This window comes from Haliotis rufescens, unplaced genomic scaffold, assembly GCF_023055435.1.
Source record: "Haliotis rufescens isolate VD_foot unplaced genomic scaffold, xgHalRufe1.0.p SCAF_1, whole genome shotgun sequence".
Taxonomy (NCBI): domain Eukaryota; kingdom Metazoa; phylum Mollusca; class Gastropoda; order Lepetellida; family Haliotidae; genus Haliotis; species Haliotis rufescens.
The window spans coordinates 92,912,298-92,932,647 of record NW_025963779.1 but is presented as its reverse complement, the minus strand read 5'-3'; the positions used below and the strand labels follow the sequence as shown (position 1 = coordinate 92,932,647).

General features: G+C 41.9%; 1 protein-coding gene across 2 annotated transcripts; it reads right to left on the bottom strand.

The window, feature by feature from the left end:
* Positions 1 to 1,050: 1,050 nt before the first annotated feature.
* LOC124122508 (BTB/POZ domain-containing protein 3-like) lies at positions 1,051 to 20,070 on the bottom strand. 2 transcript variants are annotated; one of them, XM_046485547.2, is made up of 4 exons: positions 19,699 to 20,070; positions 16,167 to 16,294; positions 12,482 to 12,794; positions 1,051 to 3,272 (listed from the first exon to the last, which is right to left on the bottom strand). In XM_046485547.2, exons 3-4 carry the CDS (start codon positions 12,787 to 12,789, stop codon positions 2,162 to 2,164), a joined length of 1,419 nt encoding a protein of 472 aa, XP_046341503.1. In that variant the 5' UTR covers positions 12,790 to 12,794; positions 16,167 to 16,294; positions 19,699 to 20,070; the 3' UTR covers positions 1,051 to 2,161. The 2 variants fall into 2 exon arrangements, with proteins under 2 accessions (XP_046341503.1, XP_046341502.1); XM_046485546.2 differs by lacking the exon at positions 16,167 to 16,294 and having other exon boundaries at positions 19,699 to 20,069.
* Between the last annotated feature and the right edge of the window lie 280 nt (positions 20,071 to 20,350).

Below are 20,350 nucleotides of genomic sequence, written 5' to 3'. Positions count from 1 at the left end.
TTAGTTATCCCATACACTAAAGACACTATCGTCAGAAAGTAAAAGCTACCCCATACACTTAAGACACTAACGTCAGATATTGATAGTTACCACATACACTAAAGACACCGACGTCAGATAGTGATAGTTACCCCATCCACTAAAGACACAAAGTCAGATATTGATAGTTACCCTATACACTAAAGAAACTAACGTCAGATAGTATTAGTTACCCCATACACTAAAGACATTTACGTAAGATTGTGATATTTACCCCATCTACTAAATACACTAACGTCAGATAGTAATAGTTACCCCATACACTAAAGACATTTACGTAAGATAGTGATATTTACCCCATCTACTAAATACACTAACGTCAGATAGTGATAGTTACCCCATGCACTGAAGACAAAACGTCAGTATTAGTTACCCCATCCGTTAAAGACACAAAGTCAGATAGTGATACTGACCCAATGCACTAAATTCAGATAGTGATTGTTACCCAAACCACTAATGAGAAAAAGTCAGATAGTGATAGTTCTCCAATACACTAAATGCGCTAAAGACAGACGTTTTCCCAGCATTTGCTTGATTTTTTTGTTTTTTTGTTTACTGTCTAGCGTCGCACTTTGTTTTGTTTACTGTCTAACGTCGCACTTTGTTTTGTTTACTGACTAACGTCGCACTCAGCAATATTTCAGCTATATGGCGGCTGTCTATAAATAATCGACTCTGGACCAAACAGTCAAGTGATTGATATCATGAGCATCGATCCACGTAACTGGAAAACGATGACATGCATGAATCATATCAGCAAGCCTTACCAGCCGACCCCGTTAGTCGCCTCTTACAACAAGCATACTCGCCTCTCACGACAAGCATGGTCGCCTCTTACGACGAGCATAGTCGCCTCTTACGACAAGCATAGTCGCCTCTTACGACAAGCATAATCGCCTCTTACGACAAGCATGGGTTGCTGAAGCCCTAGTCGACTCAGGATCTTCCCGGGTCCTTATGCTTGAAATTAGGATCCAATCAAAAGCTCATTAAGGACCAAGAAAGATCTGCCTCCGGGTCGTATGAGCGATATATTTAATGGGATTTGAAAAAACTTTTGACATGTTAATTGCATACAAGCTGGTAAAGATTCTGTCCCCAGTACTTGGACGTGTTTAAGCTACCTAGCCAGGCCTACCAACAATAAACTGACAGACCGCAACAGTAAACTGACATATGCCTACGATACAAGGAAACGGCAACGTAAAACAATGAGAACGTAACCAAAAGCTAAGAAACAGTATCATAGATCTGAGAACACGGTGCCGAAAACATGGAAACGGTAGGACGAAAACTCACAGACCACAGTCTTGTAAACTGGGCATGCGCAGAATAAGAAGGAAGTGGACAGTCATGATCATGAGGATCAACAAACAGTTTTTTCGTTACGTTCGCATGCATTGTTTTGTGTCGCCGATTTCATGTGTATTGTAGACTTATGCCAGTGTTTTGTCAGTTTGTTATTTTATTGCAAGGTTAGATTAACATCCAGTCTCTGAAATGAACTTTTTTACAGAAATGACAGTTGTTAAATTATAGTTATAAAATATAATAAAAAGGAGCCCAGAGACTTTCTCCTGAGACTGCAGTAATCCAGATTTGCCAAACATTGTAGACTTGCATGGACTGTATTGGATATATTTGTTTCAGGGTCTGTATGACAGACTATTGGAAGGTCTGCTGGCGACCGCAGTCCGTGTGGTGTTCCAGACGGCGATCCCGGCTCTTAAACCGGTTAGAAACCAGCAAGAACCTGTGTAGTACAGAGCGACCCTGTCTTAGGTATTCCTCAAATAACCCACTACTCACTCGTCAACCTGTACAGTTGTATTTCAAATTACATGGCGAATATACCCAATTAGTTTACCATAGATTTTGGTTACAACATGTAAATTTCATGTGATGTATGTTTCTGTATCACTCTTGAGCTTGTATGAGAAATCTGAACCTCTCATTGCCGATGGTCCATTGTCTTTATAATGATCGCGGATGAGGGGGTCGGAGAGCATCTCCGGGTAAAGAGTTCATCAGGCTGCTTTTCTAAGGAAGGAGTTCGTGCGGGTGTCAAGCAGTTCCTAATGGCACATACTGCTTGAAGCTTGACGTGCTTGACGTGCTTGATTTATGTTTCCCTGACGAGACAGTACATGATACCTGAAATGATCCCCTCCTTCAGGCTGTTCTCCGTGTTCCCCGGAGTGGGGACGTGCTCAAACCGCCACGTCACTTCCCCCCCTGGGTCGGTGAGTTCGGACATACCGTTCATGCCACCCCAGCCCCGTACTGGTCCTTCAATGACCAATGTGAGGGTGTACCTCTCTCCCGGAGTCAGGGGGACGGGCGTTGTCATGGCAACTTCTAGCTGCTCGTCTCCAGCCTTCAGGTCTACGTCAAAGTGGTGGATGCCCACCCTTGCGTTCTGAGCGTCACGGACCACCAGTGTCACGTAGTACTTCACCGTGTCACCAAGGACGGCATTGTGAGGGTCAAGGAAGGACTTGAAGTAAGATAAGGCGCTGGTGATGATATTTGCTGGAGCGTACAACATCACGCCCATGAAGATGACAGGCTTGTCACAGAAGATGTACAGAGCATCTTTGACCTTACTCAATGGATGCCCAAACCCGCCCTGAACCAGACGCTGTACTCGGTATATGACTTGTGCAGTGTCGCGGGGCTTCGCGATGAATGGTTCAATGTTGGACTTCGGCGAGATATAGCGTTCTAATATCTTGACCTTTTCGCTGTCGGTAAGAATACCATCTGCAACCAACTCTACGAACACAGACTGGGCCATGAGGGGAAACCTGACTTTATACAACGCAGCGCCGAGAACTTCTCTCATCTCGCCGGCACTGTGATTCTTCCCCTGTCTCTTGCATTCTGCCTTGGCCCATCCCACAACGGCTTTGAAAATAACATCCTCTTCGGCCTTGAGGTCGTCCATGGCGAGCAGCTTGTCCAGGTTGTGATGGGAGAGGTCGACGAAGTTGTCCGACGTTAGCACGAAGATGGCGTCTCTCTTCATCACATTGAAAGCCTTCTCCTGCAGCTGCTTCATGTCAAACAGACACGCTTGTTCCAGCAAGGTACAGGCGTTGTCGGCGCTGATGGAGCATTGGCAGTATTCAAGGACTTCTTGTTCCAATGACTTAATACAGTACTTCTTGGAGCAGTAGAGTAGGTTTAGGGCATTGTCCGCCGACAAGGAGATGACCCCAGTGTACAGATACCTGCAGTGAACGAAAACAAACACATGTATTTTAGGCGAGCGTCTAACATCTGAACCTGCCGTCCAGAGACACACAAGTACATTCGGCTTAAGTCTCACATCTTACCATAACAGCCTATACAGTATATACCACAACACCCTTCCTTATACGGTATGTATGTAGAGTCCTATATAGTATATATCACAATGCCCTATATGGTATATATCAGAACGCCCTATACGGTATATATCACAATCCCCTATACGGTATATATCACAAAACCCTATATGGTATATATCACAACGCCCAGTATGGTATATATCACAACGCCCTAAACTGTATATATCACAATCCCCTATACGATGTATATCAGAATGCCCGATACAGTATATATCACAATGCCCGATACAGTATATATCACAATGCCCTGTACAGTATATATCACAATGCCCTATACAGCATATATCACAATGCCCTCTACGGTATATATCACAAAACCCTATACGGTATATATCACAATGCCCAGTATGGTATATATCACAACGCCCTAAACTGTATATATCACAATGTCCAATATGGTGTATATGACAATGCCCGATACAGTATATATCACAACACCCTCATAAGGTAAACATAGCAATGACCTATACGGTATATGTCACAACGCCCTATGCGGTGTATATCAAAACACCCTATAGAGGATATATCACGTACGGTATATATAACAATGCCCTATATGGTGTATATCACAATGCCCTATACACTATTTATCAACACCCTATACAGTATATATCGCAATGCCCTATACGGTATATATCACAATGCCCTATACGGTGTATATCACAATGCCCTATACGGTGTATATCACGATGCCCTATGCGGTAAAAATCAGAAAGTCCTATATGGTGCATAACACAATGCCTGACACGGTATATGTCACACAAACCTACACAGTATATATCACAATGCCGTATACAGTATATATCACAATGCCGTATACAGTATATATCACAATGCCGTATACAGTATATATCACAATGCCGTATACGGTATATATAACAATGCCGTATACGGTATATATCACAATGCCCTATACAGTATATATCAGAAAGTCCTATATGGTGTATATCACAATGCCCTATACAGTATATGTCACAACGACATGCACAGTATATATCACAATGCCTTATACATTGTATATCACAATGCCCTATACAGTATATATCACAACGCCCCATACAGTTTATATTGCATTGCCCTATACGGTGTATATAACAATGCCCTATACGGTGTATATCACAATGCCCTATACGGTATATATCATATTGTCCTAAATGGCATCTATCACAATGCCCTTTACAATATAAATCACAACTGACAACACAGTATATATAACAACGACCTATATACGGTATATATCAACGCCCTAAACGGTATGTATCACAATGCACTGTACTGTATATGTCACATTGCCCTATACAGTACATATCACAATGCCCTATACGGTGTACATCACATTGCCCTATGTGGTATATATAACAATGCCCTATACGGTGTATATTACAATGCCCCAAACGGTATATATCAACGCCCTAAACGGTATATATCGCAATGACATATACAGTATATATCACAATGCCCTATACGGTGTACATCATATTGCCCTATGCGGTATATATAACAATGCCCTATACGGTGTATATACCAATGCCCAAAACGGTATATATCAACGCCCTAAACGGTAAATATCGCAATGACATATACAGTATATATCACATTGCCCTATACAGTATATATCACAATGCCCTATACGGTATATATCAATGCCCTAAACAGTATATATCACAATGCCCTATACGGTGTATGTCACAATGCCCTATGCAGCATACATCAGAAAGCCCTATACGGAATATATCAGAAAGTCCTATACACTCTTTAAAATAGAAACGCACAGGTAGATTTGTAGTAGATGTATTGTACCTATTAAAGTCGATATATTCAATTTTATATCATAGATACAAAGGCAAGGAAGTCGTTGTACAAAGGCATTGAAAAAGTTTCATTGTCATGTCACATGAGGCCACAAAGTTGCACTGAACTCAGTATCTCGAGTGACCGCCCTGGGCAGCAGTCACGACTCTGCATCTCCTAGTCACTGACTGGATAAGTGTACGAATTCTGTCCTGCTGAATTCTGCGCCATTCTGCTTGTAACGCGTTGGCCAGTTGTGGGAGTGTCTGCGGCATGTTCTGACGTTGACTTACAGGTCGATCGAGTTCATCGCAGAGATGTTCGATTGGTTTGAGATCTGGAGATTTCGATGGCCTGGGCAAGCCGTTGATGTTGGCATTATGAAGGTAGTCTACAGTGACACGAGCTGTGTGCAGTGGAACGTTGTAATGTTGAAACAGCTCCCTCTTGCGGTCAACGATTGGAAGATTGGTTTACCTGAACCACAACCAAGTCAGATCTCGTGGTGTAGGATATGGTCCCACACCATGACACTACCGCTACCGAAATTGTTGAATTCACGAACACAATGTGGGGGACAAAACGCTCATTTCGACGACGATAAACACGTTGTCTTCCATCTAGCCGATGATGAAGAAATCGTGATTCGACGCTAAACCACACTCGTATCCAGTTTCTCAAATTCCAAGGCTGTAAGGTATGGCACCAATGCAAGCGTCGCTGTCGATGGATTTGTTGCAAAACAGGGACGATAACTGGTCTTCTGGGTCGGATTTCAGCCTCGCGAAGATGGTTCCTGACAGTCTAGTTCTCAAACCTGGGATGCGTCCTGCAGTCTCCGTAGCTGTGGCATTGCGATGACGGAGGTGGAACAGTCGAATGTAGCGATCCTGCGCAGGGGTAGTAACTCTTGGTCGGCCGGTTCTCGAACGGTCGTCAGTGGAATTGAACTGTGTGCATCGGTCACAAAGGCGGTAAATGGTGCTGTGGTGGACGTTAAAGTGGCGTGCAACAGAAGATTGCGATTCCCCTTTTTTGGATACGTCCTATGGCGATGTTCCGATCGGCAGCGCTGAGTCTCGGCATTTTCTAACTTGAAAAATGTTATTAATTGAACGACAAATTATTGGCTTATGCTTGCCTTTTTATAGCCACTACCACGGGTTACGAATGCCATAACTCGCACGTGCATTTTGCTGTACTGTTTTCCTCCGTGACATTTTTGAACAAGTGTGAAAACAATGCCGCTTAAGACATTGCAAATCGACAATGGCTGCGCTTTGACGAACCGTTTGTCGAATATGAGGCCACCAACATTTTCCATATTTATATCCAATTTATATTTTTTGTGAAGTCAGGTTCAATAAGTTACATTCTACCTGTGCGTTTCTATTTTGAAGAGAGTCTGGTGTATGTAACAATGCCCTATACTGTATATATCACAACACCCTTTACAGTCTATATCACACTTCCCATACGGTGTTATATAACAATGCCCTATACTGTATATATCACACCACCCTTTACAGTCTATACCACACTTCCCATACGGTGTTATATAACAATGCCCTATACCGTTTAAATCACAATGCCCTATACGGTATATATGACAATGTCCTATACAGTATATAGCACACTGCCCTATACCGTGTATATCGCAATGCCCTATACAGTATATAGCACACTGCCCTATACCGTGTAAATCACAATGCACTATACGGTATATATCATATTATCCTATATGGCATATATTCAAATGCCCTATACTGTATATATCACAACACCCTTTACAGTCTATATCACACTGCCCATACGGTGTTATATAATAATGCCCTATAACGTGTAAATCACAATGCCCTATACTGTATATATCACAACACCCTTTACAGTCTATATCACACTTCCCATACGGTGTTATATAACAATGCCCTATACTGTATATATCACAACACCCTTTACAGTCTATATCACACTGCCGATACGGTGTTATATAACAATGACCGATAGAGTATATATCACAACACCCTTTACAGTCTATATCACACTGCCCATACGGTGTTATATAACAATGCCCTATACTGTATATATCACAACACCCTTTACAGTCTATATCACACTGCCCATACGGTGTTATATAATAATGCCCTATAACGTGTAAATCACAATGCCCTATACTGTATATATCACAACACCCTTTACAGTCTATATCACACTGCCCATACGGTGTTATATAACAATGCCCTATACTGTATATATCACAACACCCTTTACAGTCTATATCACACTGCCCATACGGTGTTATATAATAATGCCCTATAACGTGTAAATCACAATGCCCTATACTGTATATATCATATTATCCTATATGGCATATATCACAATGCCCTATACAGTGTATATGACAATGCCCTATACAGTATATAGCACACTGCCCTATACCGTGTATATCACAATGCCCTATACGGTATATAGCACACTGCCCTATACCGTGTATATCACAATGCCCTATACAGTGTATTTGACAATGCCCTATACAGTATATAGCACACTGCCCTATACCGTGTATATCACAATGCCCTATACAGTGTATATGACAATGCCCTATACAGTATATAGCACACTGCCCCATACCGTGTATATCACAATGCCCTATACAGCGTATATGACAATGCCCTATACAGTATATAGCACACTGCCCTATACCGTGTATATCACATTGCCCTATACAGTATATAGCACACTGCCCTGTACCGTGTTTATCACAATGCCCTATACACTACATATCACAACGCCCCATTTAGTTTATATCACATTGCCCTATACGGTATATATAACAATGCCTAATACGGTGTATATCACAATGCCCTATACGGTATATATAATATTATCCTATATGGCATATATTCAAATGCCGTATACAGTGTATATGACAATGCCCTATACGGAGTATATCACATTGCCCTATACAGTATATAGCACACTGCCCTATACCGTGTATAACACAACGCCCTTTACAGTATCTAGCACAATGACCTTTACCGTGTATATCACAACGCCCTATACAGTATCTAGCACAATACCCTAAACAGTGTATATCACAACGCCCTATACAGTATCTAGCACAATGCCCTATACCGTGTAAATCACAATGCACTATACGGTATATATCATATTATCCTATATGGCATATATTCAAATGCCCTATACAGTATATAGCACACTGCCCTATACCGTGTATATCACACTGCCCATACGGTGTTTTATCACAATGCCCTATACTGTATATATCACAACACCCTTTACAGTCTATATCACACTTCCCATACGGTGTTATATAACAATGCCCTATACTGTATATATCACAACACCCTTTACAGTCTATATCACACTGCCGATACGGTGTTATATAACAATGCCCTATACTGTATATATCACAACACCCTTTACAGTCTATATCACACTGCCCATACGGTGTTATATAACAATGCCCTATACTGTATATATCACAACACCCTTTACAGTCTATATCACACTGCCCATACGGTGTTATATAATAATGCCCTATAACGTGTAAATCACAATGCCCTATACTGTATATATAACAACACCCTTTACAGTCTATATCACACTGCCCATACGGTGTTATATAACAATGCCCTATACTGTATATATCACAACACCCTTTACAGTCTATATCACACTACCGATACGGTGTTATATAACAATGACCGATAGAGTATATATCACAACACCCTTTACAGTCTATATCACACTGCCCATACGGTGTTATATAACAATGCCCTATACTGTATATATCAAAACACCCTTTACAGTCTATATCACACTTCCCAAACGTTGTTATATAACAATGCCCTATACTGTATATATCACAACACCCTTTACAGTCTATATCACACTGCCCATACGGTGTTATATAATAATGCCCTATAACGTGTAAATCACAATGCCCTATACTGTATATATCATATTATCCTATATGGCATATATCACAATGCCCTATACAGTGTATATGACAATGCCCTATACAGTATATAGCACACTGCCCTATACCGTGTATATCACAATGCCCTATACGGTATATAGCACACTGCCCTATACCGTGTATATCACAATGCCCTATACAGTGTATATGACAATGCCCTATACAGTATATAGCACACTGCCCTATACCGTGTATATCACAATGCCCTATACAGTGTTTATGACAATGCCCTATACAGTATATAGCACACTGCCCCATACCGTGTATATCACAATGCCCTATACAGCGTATATGACAATGCCCTATACAGTATATAGCACACTGCCCTATACCGTGTATATCACATTGCCCTATACAGTATATAGCACACTGCCCTGTACCGTGTTTATCACAATGCCCTATACACTACATATCACAACGCCCCATTTAGTTTATATCACATTGCCCTATACGGTATATATAACAATGCCTAATACGGTGTATATCACAATGCCCTATACGGTATATATAATATAATCATATATGGCATATATCACTATGCCGTATACAGTGTATATGACAATGCCCTATACGGAGTATATCACATTGCCCTATACAGTATATAGCACACTACCCTATACCGTGTATATCACAACGCCCTTTACAGTATCTAGCACAATGACCTATACCGTGTATATCACAACGCCCTATACAGTATCTAGCACAATACCCTAAACAGTGTATATCACAACGCCCTATACAGTATCTAGCACAATGCCCTTTACGGTATATGTCACAACTACCTATACCGTATAAACTGACGGCCAAAAGAAACGTTACCAACGATATTACTAGGATAAAATATGACCAACACAATTTGAAGCAGCAATAACAATTGTATTGTAGAAATTCATCATTCAGAAAAGTAAAATACGAATTTACTAATTCAACAACAAAGTCCTTGACCTCCAACAGGGACATTTCTTGACAAGGGGTCATTCGTCCAGTATTCGATCAACAACATTTGTTACAACTTTAAGGTGACGACGGCCCAGACCGTTCAATACGGGATATGACCGCCATGAGCGGCAATGCATCTTCGAATGCGGCGTCGAACTGAGTAGACAAGCGTCCTCACATCCACTGCAGGTATCCGATTCCATTCCTCACGGAGGGCAAAAATCAACGCTTGTCTCGTGAAGAGAGGATATTGACGTTTCCGAAGACGACGCCCCAGCTGGTCCCAGAGATGTTCTATGGGTGACAGATCTGGTGATCGAGCTGGCCACGGCAGGACAGTCACGTTGTTGGCGTTGAGGAAGTCTCTAGTAATACGGGCTTTATGGGGTGTGGCGTTATTTTGTTGGAACACCGTCCGTTGTTGACGCTGGATGAAAGGAAGAACCACTGGCCGTAAGATATTGTCAATGTAGCGTTGTGCTGTCAGATTGCCTTCGATGATGACAAGTGCCGTCTTCTCGTCCCCGCAAATGCCGCCCCAGACCATCACACTTCCGCCCCCGTAAGGTTCCACCTCCTGAACACAACAAGGAGCCGTACGTTCACCACGTCGTCGATAAACTCGCGTCCGCCCATCAGGTTTGAAGAGTTTGAACCTGCTCTCGTCACTAAACAGCAGTCGCCGCCATTCCCTTTGTTGCCATCGCTGAGTTTGCCTGCACCACGTCAATCTGGCACGTCGATGTTGACGGGTCAAGGTCATGCCCTTGAAAGGGCGATAAGCCCGGAGACCATAATGTCGTAGTCGTCTGGTCGCTGTTTGTCTGCTGACCGGATGTCCTAAGCTGTTGGCAGCTGATGACGTCACAGTAAAAAATCTGTTCCTCAGATGAAGTACCCGTAAAAAGCGGTCTCACTGCGGTTCTGCCAGTCTGTCGGAGACGTGCGACCAGTCTGGTAATGGTCATCTTGGAGCAGTTCATGTTAATAGCAACCGCTCTCTGTGTCGCTTCCATCTGCAGCATACCTATGGCTCTCTCCCTCTGGGCAGCGGTCAGTCTTGGCATGTTCGTTGCTGTTAATCATCGCAACCAATGAAAGGGGACAGATCCGTGCGTAATTTATACCCGGAAATTGCACGATAATTGGGAAAAGAATGTTTTAAAAAAATGCTGAAAAACACCAATATCTCCCAAAATCCACAAAGCACGTGCAAAGATCGACAGAGAACATGAAGGCTGTATTCGTGAAATGTGTTCTTTACTGTTTTTGAACAGGTTGGCATCTTTGTTTCAAAGTGGCAAATCAGTTAATGTTGGTAACGTTTCTTCTGGCCCTCAGTTTATATCCCAATGCCCTATATGGTATATGTCAGAACTACCTTTTCAGTATATATCACACTGCCCTATATGGTACACATCACAATGCCCTATATATCAGAACTACCTTAACAGTATATATCCCAATGACCTCTACAATATATATATATATCAATAACCCGTACGGGTATCAAAACGCCCTATAAAGGATATATCATACACGGTATATATCATAATGCCCCATACGGTATATACCACAATGCCCTATACATCACAACACCCCTGTAGGGTATATATATGAAGGTCCTATACGGTGTATATCACAATGCCATATACGGTGTATATCACAACTACCTACCTATACAGTATATATCACAATGACTTATGCGGTGTATAGCAAAGCACCCCATAGAGGATATATTACATACGGTATATATCACAATGCCCTATACGGTGTATATCACAATGCCCTGTACGGTGTATATCACAATGCCCTGAACAGTGTATATCACAATGCCCATACGGTGTATATCACAATGCCCTGTACAGTGTATATCACAATGCCCTGTACAGTGTATATCACAATGCCCATACGGTGTATATCACAATGCCCTGTACAGTGTATATCACAATGCCCTGTACAGTGTATATCACAATGCCCTGTGCCGTGTATAGCATCGTCCTGGCTGTTGTGAATTCACTTCCTCGAGGCTGCCCAGATCCTGCGATCTTGGGATCAAATCGTTGGGAAGGGGGTATTGTTTCTAAAATAAACAAGTAGTTCCAGTAAATACTGTAACAACATTTGACTCATGATTTACAAGAAAAGTGTATGTATTAACATATAGGGGACGCCGACAAGCCTCCTAGATTCCCTGATTATATGGTCGGTCTCTGGACGTCATGCCAGTCCGAATCGTGTTGCTGAGGGCAGCATTCTTCAATATACTCTAAATTGTGAAAAACAGACTCAGAGCGGTGTCTCGGGACAATACTACCTTAGAAACTGTCTGAAGACATTGGGCTGTATATCTGTAATCTTCACCTCCTTCGTCTCTGCGATACGACCACAAAACATCGCAAAAAATACGCAACTGCGGCTTGCGAGCATGAATCTATGAGCCAGGATTGTCTCCCCTTCCTCCCCCACCAGGAAGGTGACGTCAGACAGAGTTTCGCCGTCCAGCATCATCAAGTTGGTCTGAATGAAGTCCTTCCCCGACTGCCAGTCATCAACAAAGCCGATGTTATCCTCATCGGCCTCGCTGTCGGTCAGCGACAACGTCGGCGGTGACTCCTCTGCCATGGTCGCTGTTGACGGAGAAACAATAGCATGACTGTTTGGTGAGAACCATGGCCATGGTTATACATATTCCGAGTTAATAATGAAACACAAGTCAGTATGATAGGCAGAGAGGTGGATGAACTTCTAGCCATGGGGCAATTAGTAGCAATTATTAGGTAAAACAGGTCAGATACGCTTTGTTATAGTTGACTGAAAGTAACAACTAGTTATATATGATAAATATATGGTTAAACCTAAAATAAAATTAAAACAAATATACACAAAAATTACATCGGCCACACAAATAAACATTTTGCCGATTAGAACTGTAGACGTTCGCTATGTGAACATTATAAGATAGTTTTGTCAAGAACATGACGAAATACATTCGAGGGGTCCGTTCCACAAATCGATCGTAGCGCAAACCGGATCGTACGTAACTCCCAAACTGTAACATTGACTTACGTCTGCCGAAGCGCTACGATCGCCTTGTTGAACGGGGCCCAGCTCACATATTATTATTATTATTATTATTATTATTTATGGTTTTTTTACAGATTAAAATAAAAAATGCAGCAAAGAGGGTTTGGGTGATCCTGGCACAGTCAGGCTGGTTAGGCTCATCATCAGCTCAGGGCCCTTGCCCCCTCCTACACGCAGCCTAGACAGCGAATGGGACTTCACCAAGGAAGCGCTGCCTCGTCAAACCCACACAGATCTTTTCGGAGAATGTGAAGACTCCCCAACACTGCAGCCTTCTGCATTACCCAGATTGTCAGAAGGGCTGTATTCCTGGTAGCAAAACCGGGTACTCTCCAAATGTCAGTCAACAGATTGGGAGGTACCAAGCCTAAGGCACTTGAATGTAATTCCTTTGCACTGTAACTTATTCTGCACTATCATTATTCAAATATCACAGTGTAATAAAATGCATGTTGGAGAAAGCCTCGTAAGTGTGTCAGTTGTGCCTAATCCATTTGATTTTCCGCAATAAAATATGTTTAAATCAAAAGGGATTATCTGTCACATATATTCAGCGTCAAATCTGCTGCACGTCCGTCATCTCACTCTGAGAAAGATGAGGACATATGGGATTTCCTCTCCGTGTATTCAGAGGACAATTTACCATATTGCGATATTGTGATTCAAGGAACGTTCTGTGAATTTATGTGTGAAGATTTTCACCTTAAAACTTTGTTTTAAAGGCAAAGATATTATATGTAGTATATACTATCAGTTAACAACGAAGCCGGAAGCGCTCACTCGTGTCTTGAGCCGCTTGTGTCGTGATTGATACACAATGGACGGACACAAGAATCCACAGAACACAAGGAAGCGATGACCAAAACAAAGATATCTACTTGGAAGTGAAGCGAAAGTTTGGAAATAAGGATAAACAGTCTTTTGATGAAGGGCTTATCACTATATATGAAAAGAATTTGGATCAAACCAATCACCTAAGTTCAGCTAGCTTCCTCGTCAGACGCAGAAGTAATAATGGTGGACCACTAGTGAGTGAGTGAGTTGGGTTTAACACTGTGTTTTAACAGTATTCCAGTCATATCACGGCGTGTCAGCTTGAATTGGGAGGAAAGCCCGAAGTGATGCAGGTGATAGACGTTCACCACTTCGGTGAAACCCACGAGCACGGGTATGGTGCTGACAAACCGAGAAACATAATCGGGGCGAACCGGGATTCGAACCCACAATCATAGGTTTCTGGCGGAAGGACCACTAAGTATTGTGAAAAAATATGCTCAAGATACAGCATATCTGTTTGATTGTATTGAAGGTGGAATACACGGTTATTTATTTCAGGCAAAAGTACTTAGCCGGGCCAGCAGTCAACTGAACAGTCCTATGTTACTGATGACGCCACACCAAGTGACGAGGAAAAGACCACGGCAAGTATGTCTACAACGAGGACAGAAAAAGCAATATGTCCCAGATGCTGATGATGAATTACAGAAACGAAAAGCAATTCTGAAATCTAAATTTGACAATGAGATTAAGAAGAAAAATGTTGTGATTGAAGCAAAGATGAAGATGGTAATTGAACTCTATCAACGCCTTGAGGAGACAATCTGCACCACAGAGGGGAACCTGCACAAAGGGGAAAACATGCACCACAAGGTGAAACCTGCACCACATGGAAAATACCTGCACCACAAGGGAAAACATGCACCACAAGGGGAAAACATGCACCACAAGGGGAAAGCATGCACCACAAGGTGAAACCTGCACCCCATGGAAAATACCTGCACAAGGGAAAGCATGCACCACAAGGGGAAAACATGCACCACATGGAGAAAACATGCACCACAAGGGGAAAGCATGCACCACAAGGTGAAACCTGCACCACATGGAAAATACCTGCACAAGGGAAAGCATGCACCACAAGGGGAAAACATGCACCACATGGAGAAAACATGCACCACAAGGGGAAAGCATGCACCACAAGGTGAAACCTGCACCACATGGAAAATACCTGCACAAGGGAAAGCATGCACCACAAGGGGAAAACATGCACCACATGGAGAAAACATGCACCACAAGGGGAAAGCATGCACCACAAGGTGAAACCTGCACCACATGGAAAATACCTGCACAAGGGAAAGCATGCACCACAAGGGGAAAACATGCACCACATGGAGAAAGCATGCACCACATGGAGAAGACATGCACCACAAGGGGAAAGCATGCACCACAAGGAGAAAACGTGCACCACAAGGGGAAAACATGCACCACAAGGGGAAAGCATGCACCACAAGGGGAAAGCATGCACCACAAGGGGAAAGCATGCACCACAAGGGGAAAGCATGCACCACAAGGGGAAACCTGCACCAGAGAGGGAAAGCAGAAGCTCCAAAGGAAAGCACCACATATGCCAATGCTGTCTAAACACATTCCCGGCAGCTGCACTTTTGAAAGTTTCGGAATTTCGGGAAACACCTCTTCAGACCTAGTCCTGGGACCGGATCTGGAACTATTTTATCACTGAAAGGGATATTAGTTCGCCCATTGAAACAAAAGACACTCGCCCACCATATGCTGGAATTAGCGTTGACCTTTCGACCACTGAACATTTATGGAATTTGTACATCGGAAATACATATGGGTTTGAGTTTGGATCCTCTGTATTGAAATAGAAAAAGCAACCTCCCAGAAGTAATGTTCCAGATCCGGCAGTACTCAAAACATTCAGAGACACACAGATCAATATCAGGGAGAAGGTACACGAAATGCGCTCATTAGCAAAAAGCTGTAAGACATTAGAAGGTGAAGTGCATGTGCGATTGAGGATTGTCTCTTCAAACGTAAATACAGATTAACCATTTGAAGATGTGAAAAGCAGTATATTTGAATACAAGCACAAGTCTGGAATACGTGCTACCTACGTGAGATGTATAACAACACGGTACACGTCGTACAACAGACATACAGGACCGGTAGACAGGAATCTTGAGGACTGTGACGTCATGATGAAGGAAGGGTACATCTGGCCTGAAGACGTCACCTGCCGAGACTACATACCTCCACAATTCAACAATGAATGATACTGTGGCAACAATCGCCATCCCTCAACTAACAGTTACATCTCAACGTTCTGATCTGTATGCCTAACCCTGTGCTCAAGGCGATACTGTTATCCTTGTTAACCTCCACGCTGACATATCAAAGTTTATAGTATATCTAGAATTGTCAGCACACGATGTTTAGTGAATACAATAGAAGAGTATACATTTCGACAATATCAGTAAATCGCTAATAGATTATATCCTCATATCATCTCAATATAAAGTAGTACTAAAATGTGTCATTGGTTGAAACCTCTCTTAATCAACTGCTATCTGGTACAGACAATGACCATGTGGGTATCACAGAGGACGATATTGAGACACTGAACACCATGATCGTGGATTGTATGTTAGATGCAGTCACACAGTGTACTCCTGACGGTCAGACTCCTGTCTGGTACAGACAATGACCATGTGGGTATCACAGAGGCCGATATTGAGACACTGAACACCATGATCGTGGATCGTATGTTAGATGCAGTCACACAGTGTACTCCTGACGGTCGGTGAAATGCTCACCGGAAGCCGTATTGGAAGCAGGGCGGTTTACATGATCCTCAGTGTGATCTGCGTGAGGCAAGGTGTAGCTGGGGGATGAGGAGAACCCCGAAGAGGGAACGCGGTACAAGGAGTGAATAAATGAATATGGTTTTACGTCGCCTTTAGCAATATTCCAGCAATATAACAGCGGGGGACATCATAAATGGGCCTCGCACATTGTACCCATGTCGGGAATCGAACCCGGGTCTTCAGCGTGACGAGCAAACACTTTAATCACTAGGTTATCCCACAATTGACGAACAGGCATGTTATAATATTTTGATTGAATTTTCATACTATTTTGATTAGACTGAAAAAAGTCTTGGTCATTGGGTTTGCCTAATACTGTGTTTTGGGTGAAATGATACGTGCTTGGTGTTTGTACATAGATAACGTGTTCATAAATATAATGTGAATAACTATATAAGTATAACTATAATAAAAATGTAATTATGTAACTTCATTGTAACTCTTCGGTTCTTGAGACCACAAAGACATTCATTCATTCATTCATTCATTCATTCATTCATTTACTCATTCATTCAAAACAGACACTCGAAATGAGTAGAAAATCCAGATTAGCCGTTGTATATATCTTCATTTTCAAGATGTACTATTAATGAACAATATCGGGAGAAATATTACTGAGGAACCGAACTCCTAATGATACATTCATAATCATCACCATCATCTTATCATCATCATCATCATCATCATCATCATCATCATCACCAGACCACAGGTCCACAAGTATGTCAATGTCGATAACATCACACATTGATCAGAACGACATATTTCTGATCTCTGTGTCTATGGAACAAGACATGTTTTCCGAAGTCATGATCACCAATCAGATGCATTAAGTGGCTATAATCTCTGTTGTGTTTTGTATTGAATTAATGCAGTCATATATTCAGTTAACTAAATGCATGGAATATAATATAAATGTAGGTTATGTCTAGTTCTTTAAATCTTAAAGTAAACTCAACAACCATAATGTATCGCTTAATATATTCTATCACTTCAATTAATGAATGAAATATGTGTAAGCGTTGTTTTACTTCTAGAATGTTTTAGAAGCTATTCTATCTAGTTTTTTGTAATGTACAGATCCATATGTGATACATGTGAATCATTGTATTAAGAATGTATGTATTACTGTATTCAATACATTAAATGTTTAATTGTGTTTTATTTATTACGGGCGAGTGTTGAGTATCTGAGCGTATCCGTGTACACTGTTAGGGTTTTCTCTGGTCTGTCATTGTTTTACTTTACTTTGTTAAAAATTCCGCCCTTGGCGTGACGTGACGACACCTTCGATGTCGGCCTAACATAGTGGCAACACCTTAGTCATACTGAGGACAGGTGATTTTGCAAACAACGTGTTACCAGTAGAAGCTTTAACATTAAAAAAAAGTTCAGCATAGAAATGAACTCTTCTTTCAATACATATGAACATTAAACTACATAGATATCCACATAACAATGATGTGTATTTAGGCGTCACCTGATATTGAACGGTCTACTGCGCATGTCCTTTGTAGGCAGGGCAGAAGTGAACCGTGTTCCAACACGAGTGATGTTCTATTTATAGCAGGTTGCACTGCAGGTCGGAGTGTCCCAACATTCGCCGTTGCCACCCCAACCTTTCACTACTTCAAAGTATGTGCTACACAGATCCATACCCTACCATGTGTTACATAACTCCATACAGAAAAGAAATTTTGAATTTAAGATAGTAATACATGGTCTATATGAAGACATCCAGCATGGTTTAACTGGACACCTGTGTCAGTATTGCAAACCAATGGTTTAAAGATACACCTGTGTAAGTATTGCAAACCAATGGTTTAAAGATACACCTGTGTCAGTATTGCCAATCAATGGTTAAACTGGACATCTGTGCAAGTATTGCAAACCAATGGTTTAACTGGACACCTGTGTAAGTATTGAATACCAATGGTTTAACCGGACACCCGTATAAGCATTGAATACCAATGGTTTAACCGGACACCCGTGTAAGCATAGAATACCAATGGTTTAAACGTACACCTGTGTAAGCATTGAATACCAATGGTTTAATCGGACACCTGTGTAAGCATTGAAAACCAATGGTTTAACCGGACACCTGTGTAAGTATTGAAAACCAATGGTTTAACCGGACACCTGTGTAAGTATTGAATACCAATGGTTTAACCGGACACCTGTGTAAGCACGAAAACCAATGGTTTAACCGGACACCTGTGTAAGCACGAAAACTAATGGTTTAACCGGACACCTGTGTAAGCATAGAAAACCAATAGTTTAACCGGACACCTGTGTAAACATAGAAAACCAATGGTTTAACCGGACACCTGTGTAAGTATAGAAAACCAATAGTTTAACCGGACACCTGTGTAAGCATAGAAAACCAATGGTTTAACCGGACACCTGTGTAAGCACGAAATCCAATTGTTTAACCGGACACCTGTTTAAGCACGAAAACCAATGGTTTAACCGGACACCTGTGTAAGCACGAAAACCAATGGTTTAACCGGACACCTCTGTAAGCACGAAAACCAATGGTTTAACCGGACACCTGTGTAAGCATAGAAAACCAATGGTTTAACCGGACACCTGTCCGGGAACCTGTGTGGTGTAATCAAGAGGAACAAACGTTACAATCCAAACACACATGTATCTAAATCAAAGCCCAAGATGTCCCGCCGCTTGGCTGGAGCTGGAGACACATACTCCCACCCTAACTCCATCAGTATGCAGTCTCCTTACATACTCTAGTGATGCATGTTCCCTCCCTATTGTATCTTACCTGATAGTGTTGTTTAAGCCTGTTTGTGTACTAGCTGTGAAGCCATTGAGTCTTCCTGCTCAAATCTTTCCGACTGTCGTCACGCCAGGCCTCCACGTCATAACATCCTGATTCTCTAACCTACTTTCCTTTGATAGAACTAGATGAATAGAAATGCGCATTTATGTGCGATACTTCCAGCTGTACCTGCTTTCAAAGCTCTATTCATAATGGAATTGAATAGTTATTCTCTCTCTGAACACATGCTTGACTCGTTCACGTGCACATCATGTGTGACAAACACGTCAGGACAATGAGTGGTACAAACAAAGCTGTGTTGATACATGAACGTCGCTGCATACAAGCAGCACAGCTTTAGCAGTAGTGTGGACGGGACGAACACCATAGCAGTGCAGGGGTCATTTGGTTGGTTGGCTGTCGTCTCGCAATAAAACAGGTGTGCAGATAATCATATTCTATACGTAGCTACATGTGTATTAGAGCATAAAGATAATGTTATTCTACATATAGCTACATGTGTATCCATCTACGCAGATAATGATATTCTACATATAGCAACATGTGTACCCGAGTATGCAGATAATGATATTCTACATATAGCTACATGTGTACCCGAGTATGCAGATAATGATATTCTACATATAGCAACATG

Coding starts and splice junctions, on each gene's coding strand:
- LOC124122508 (XM_046485547.2), bottom strand. CDS start 12,789: ATGGCAGAGGAGTCACCGCCGACGTTGTCGCTGACCGACAGCGAGGCC. Junction 3,273..12,481: donor GTCTTCAGACAGTTTCTAAG/GTAGTATTGTCC, acceptor CGTTCACTGCAG/GTATCTGTACACTGGGGTCA.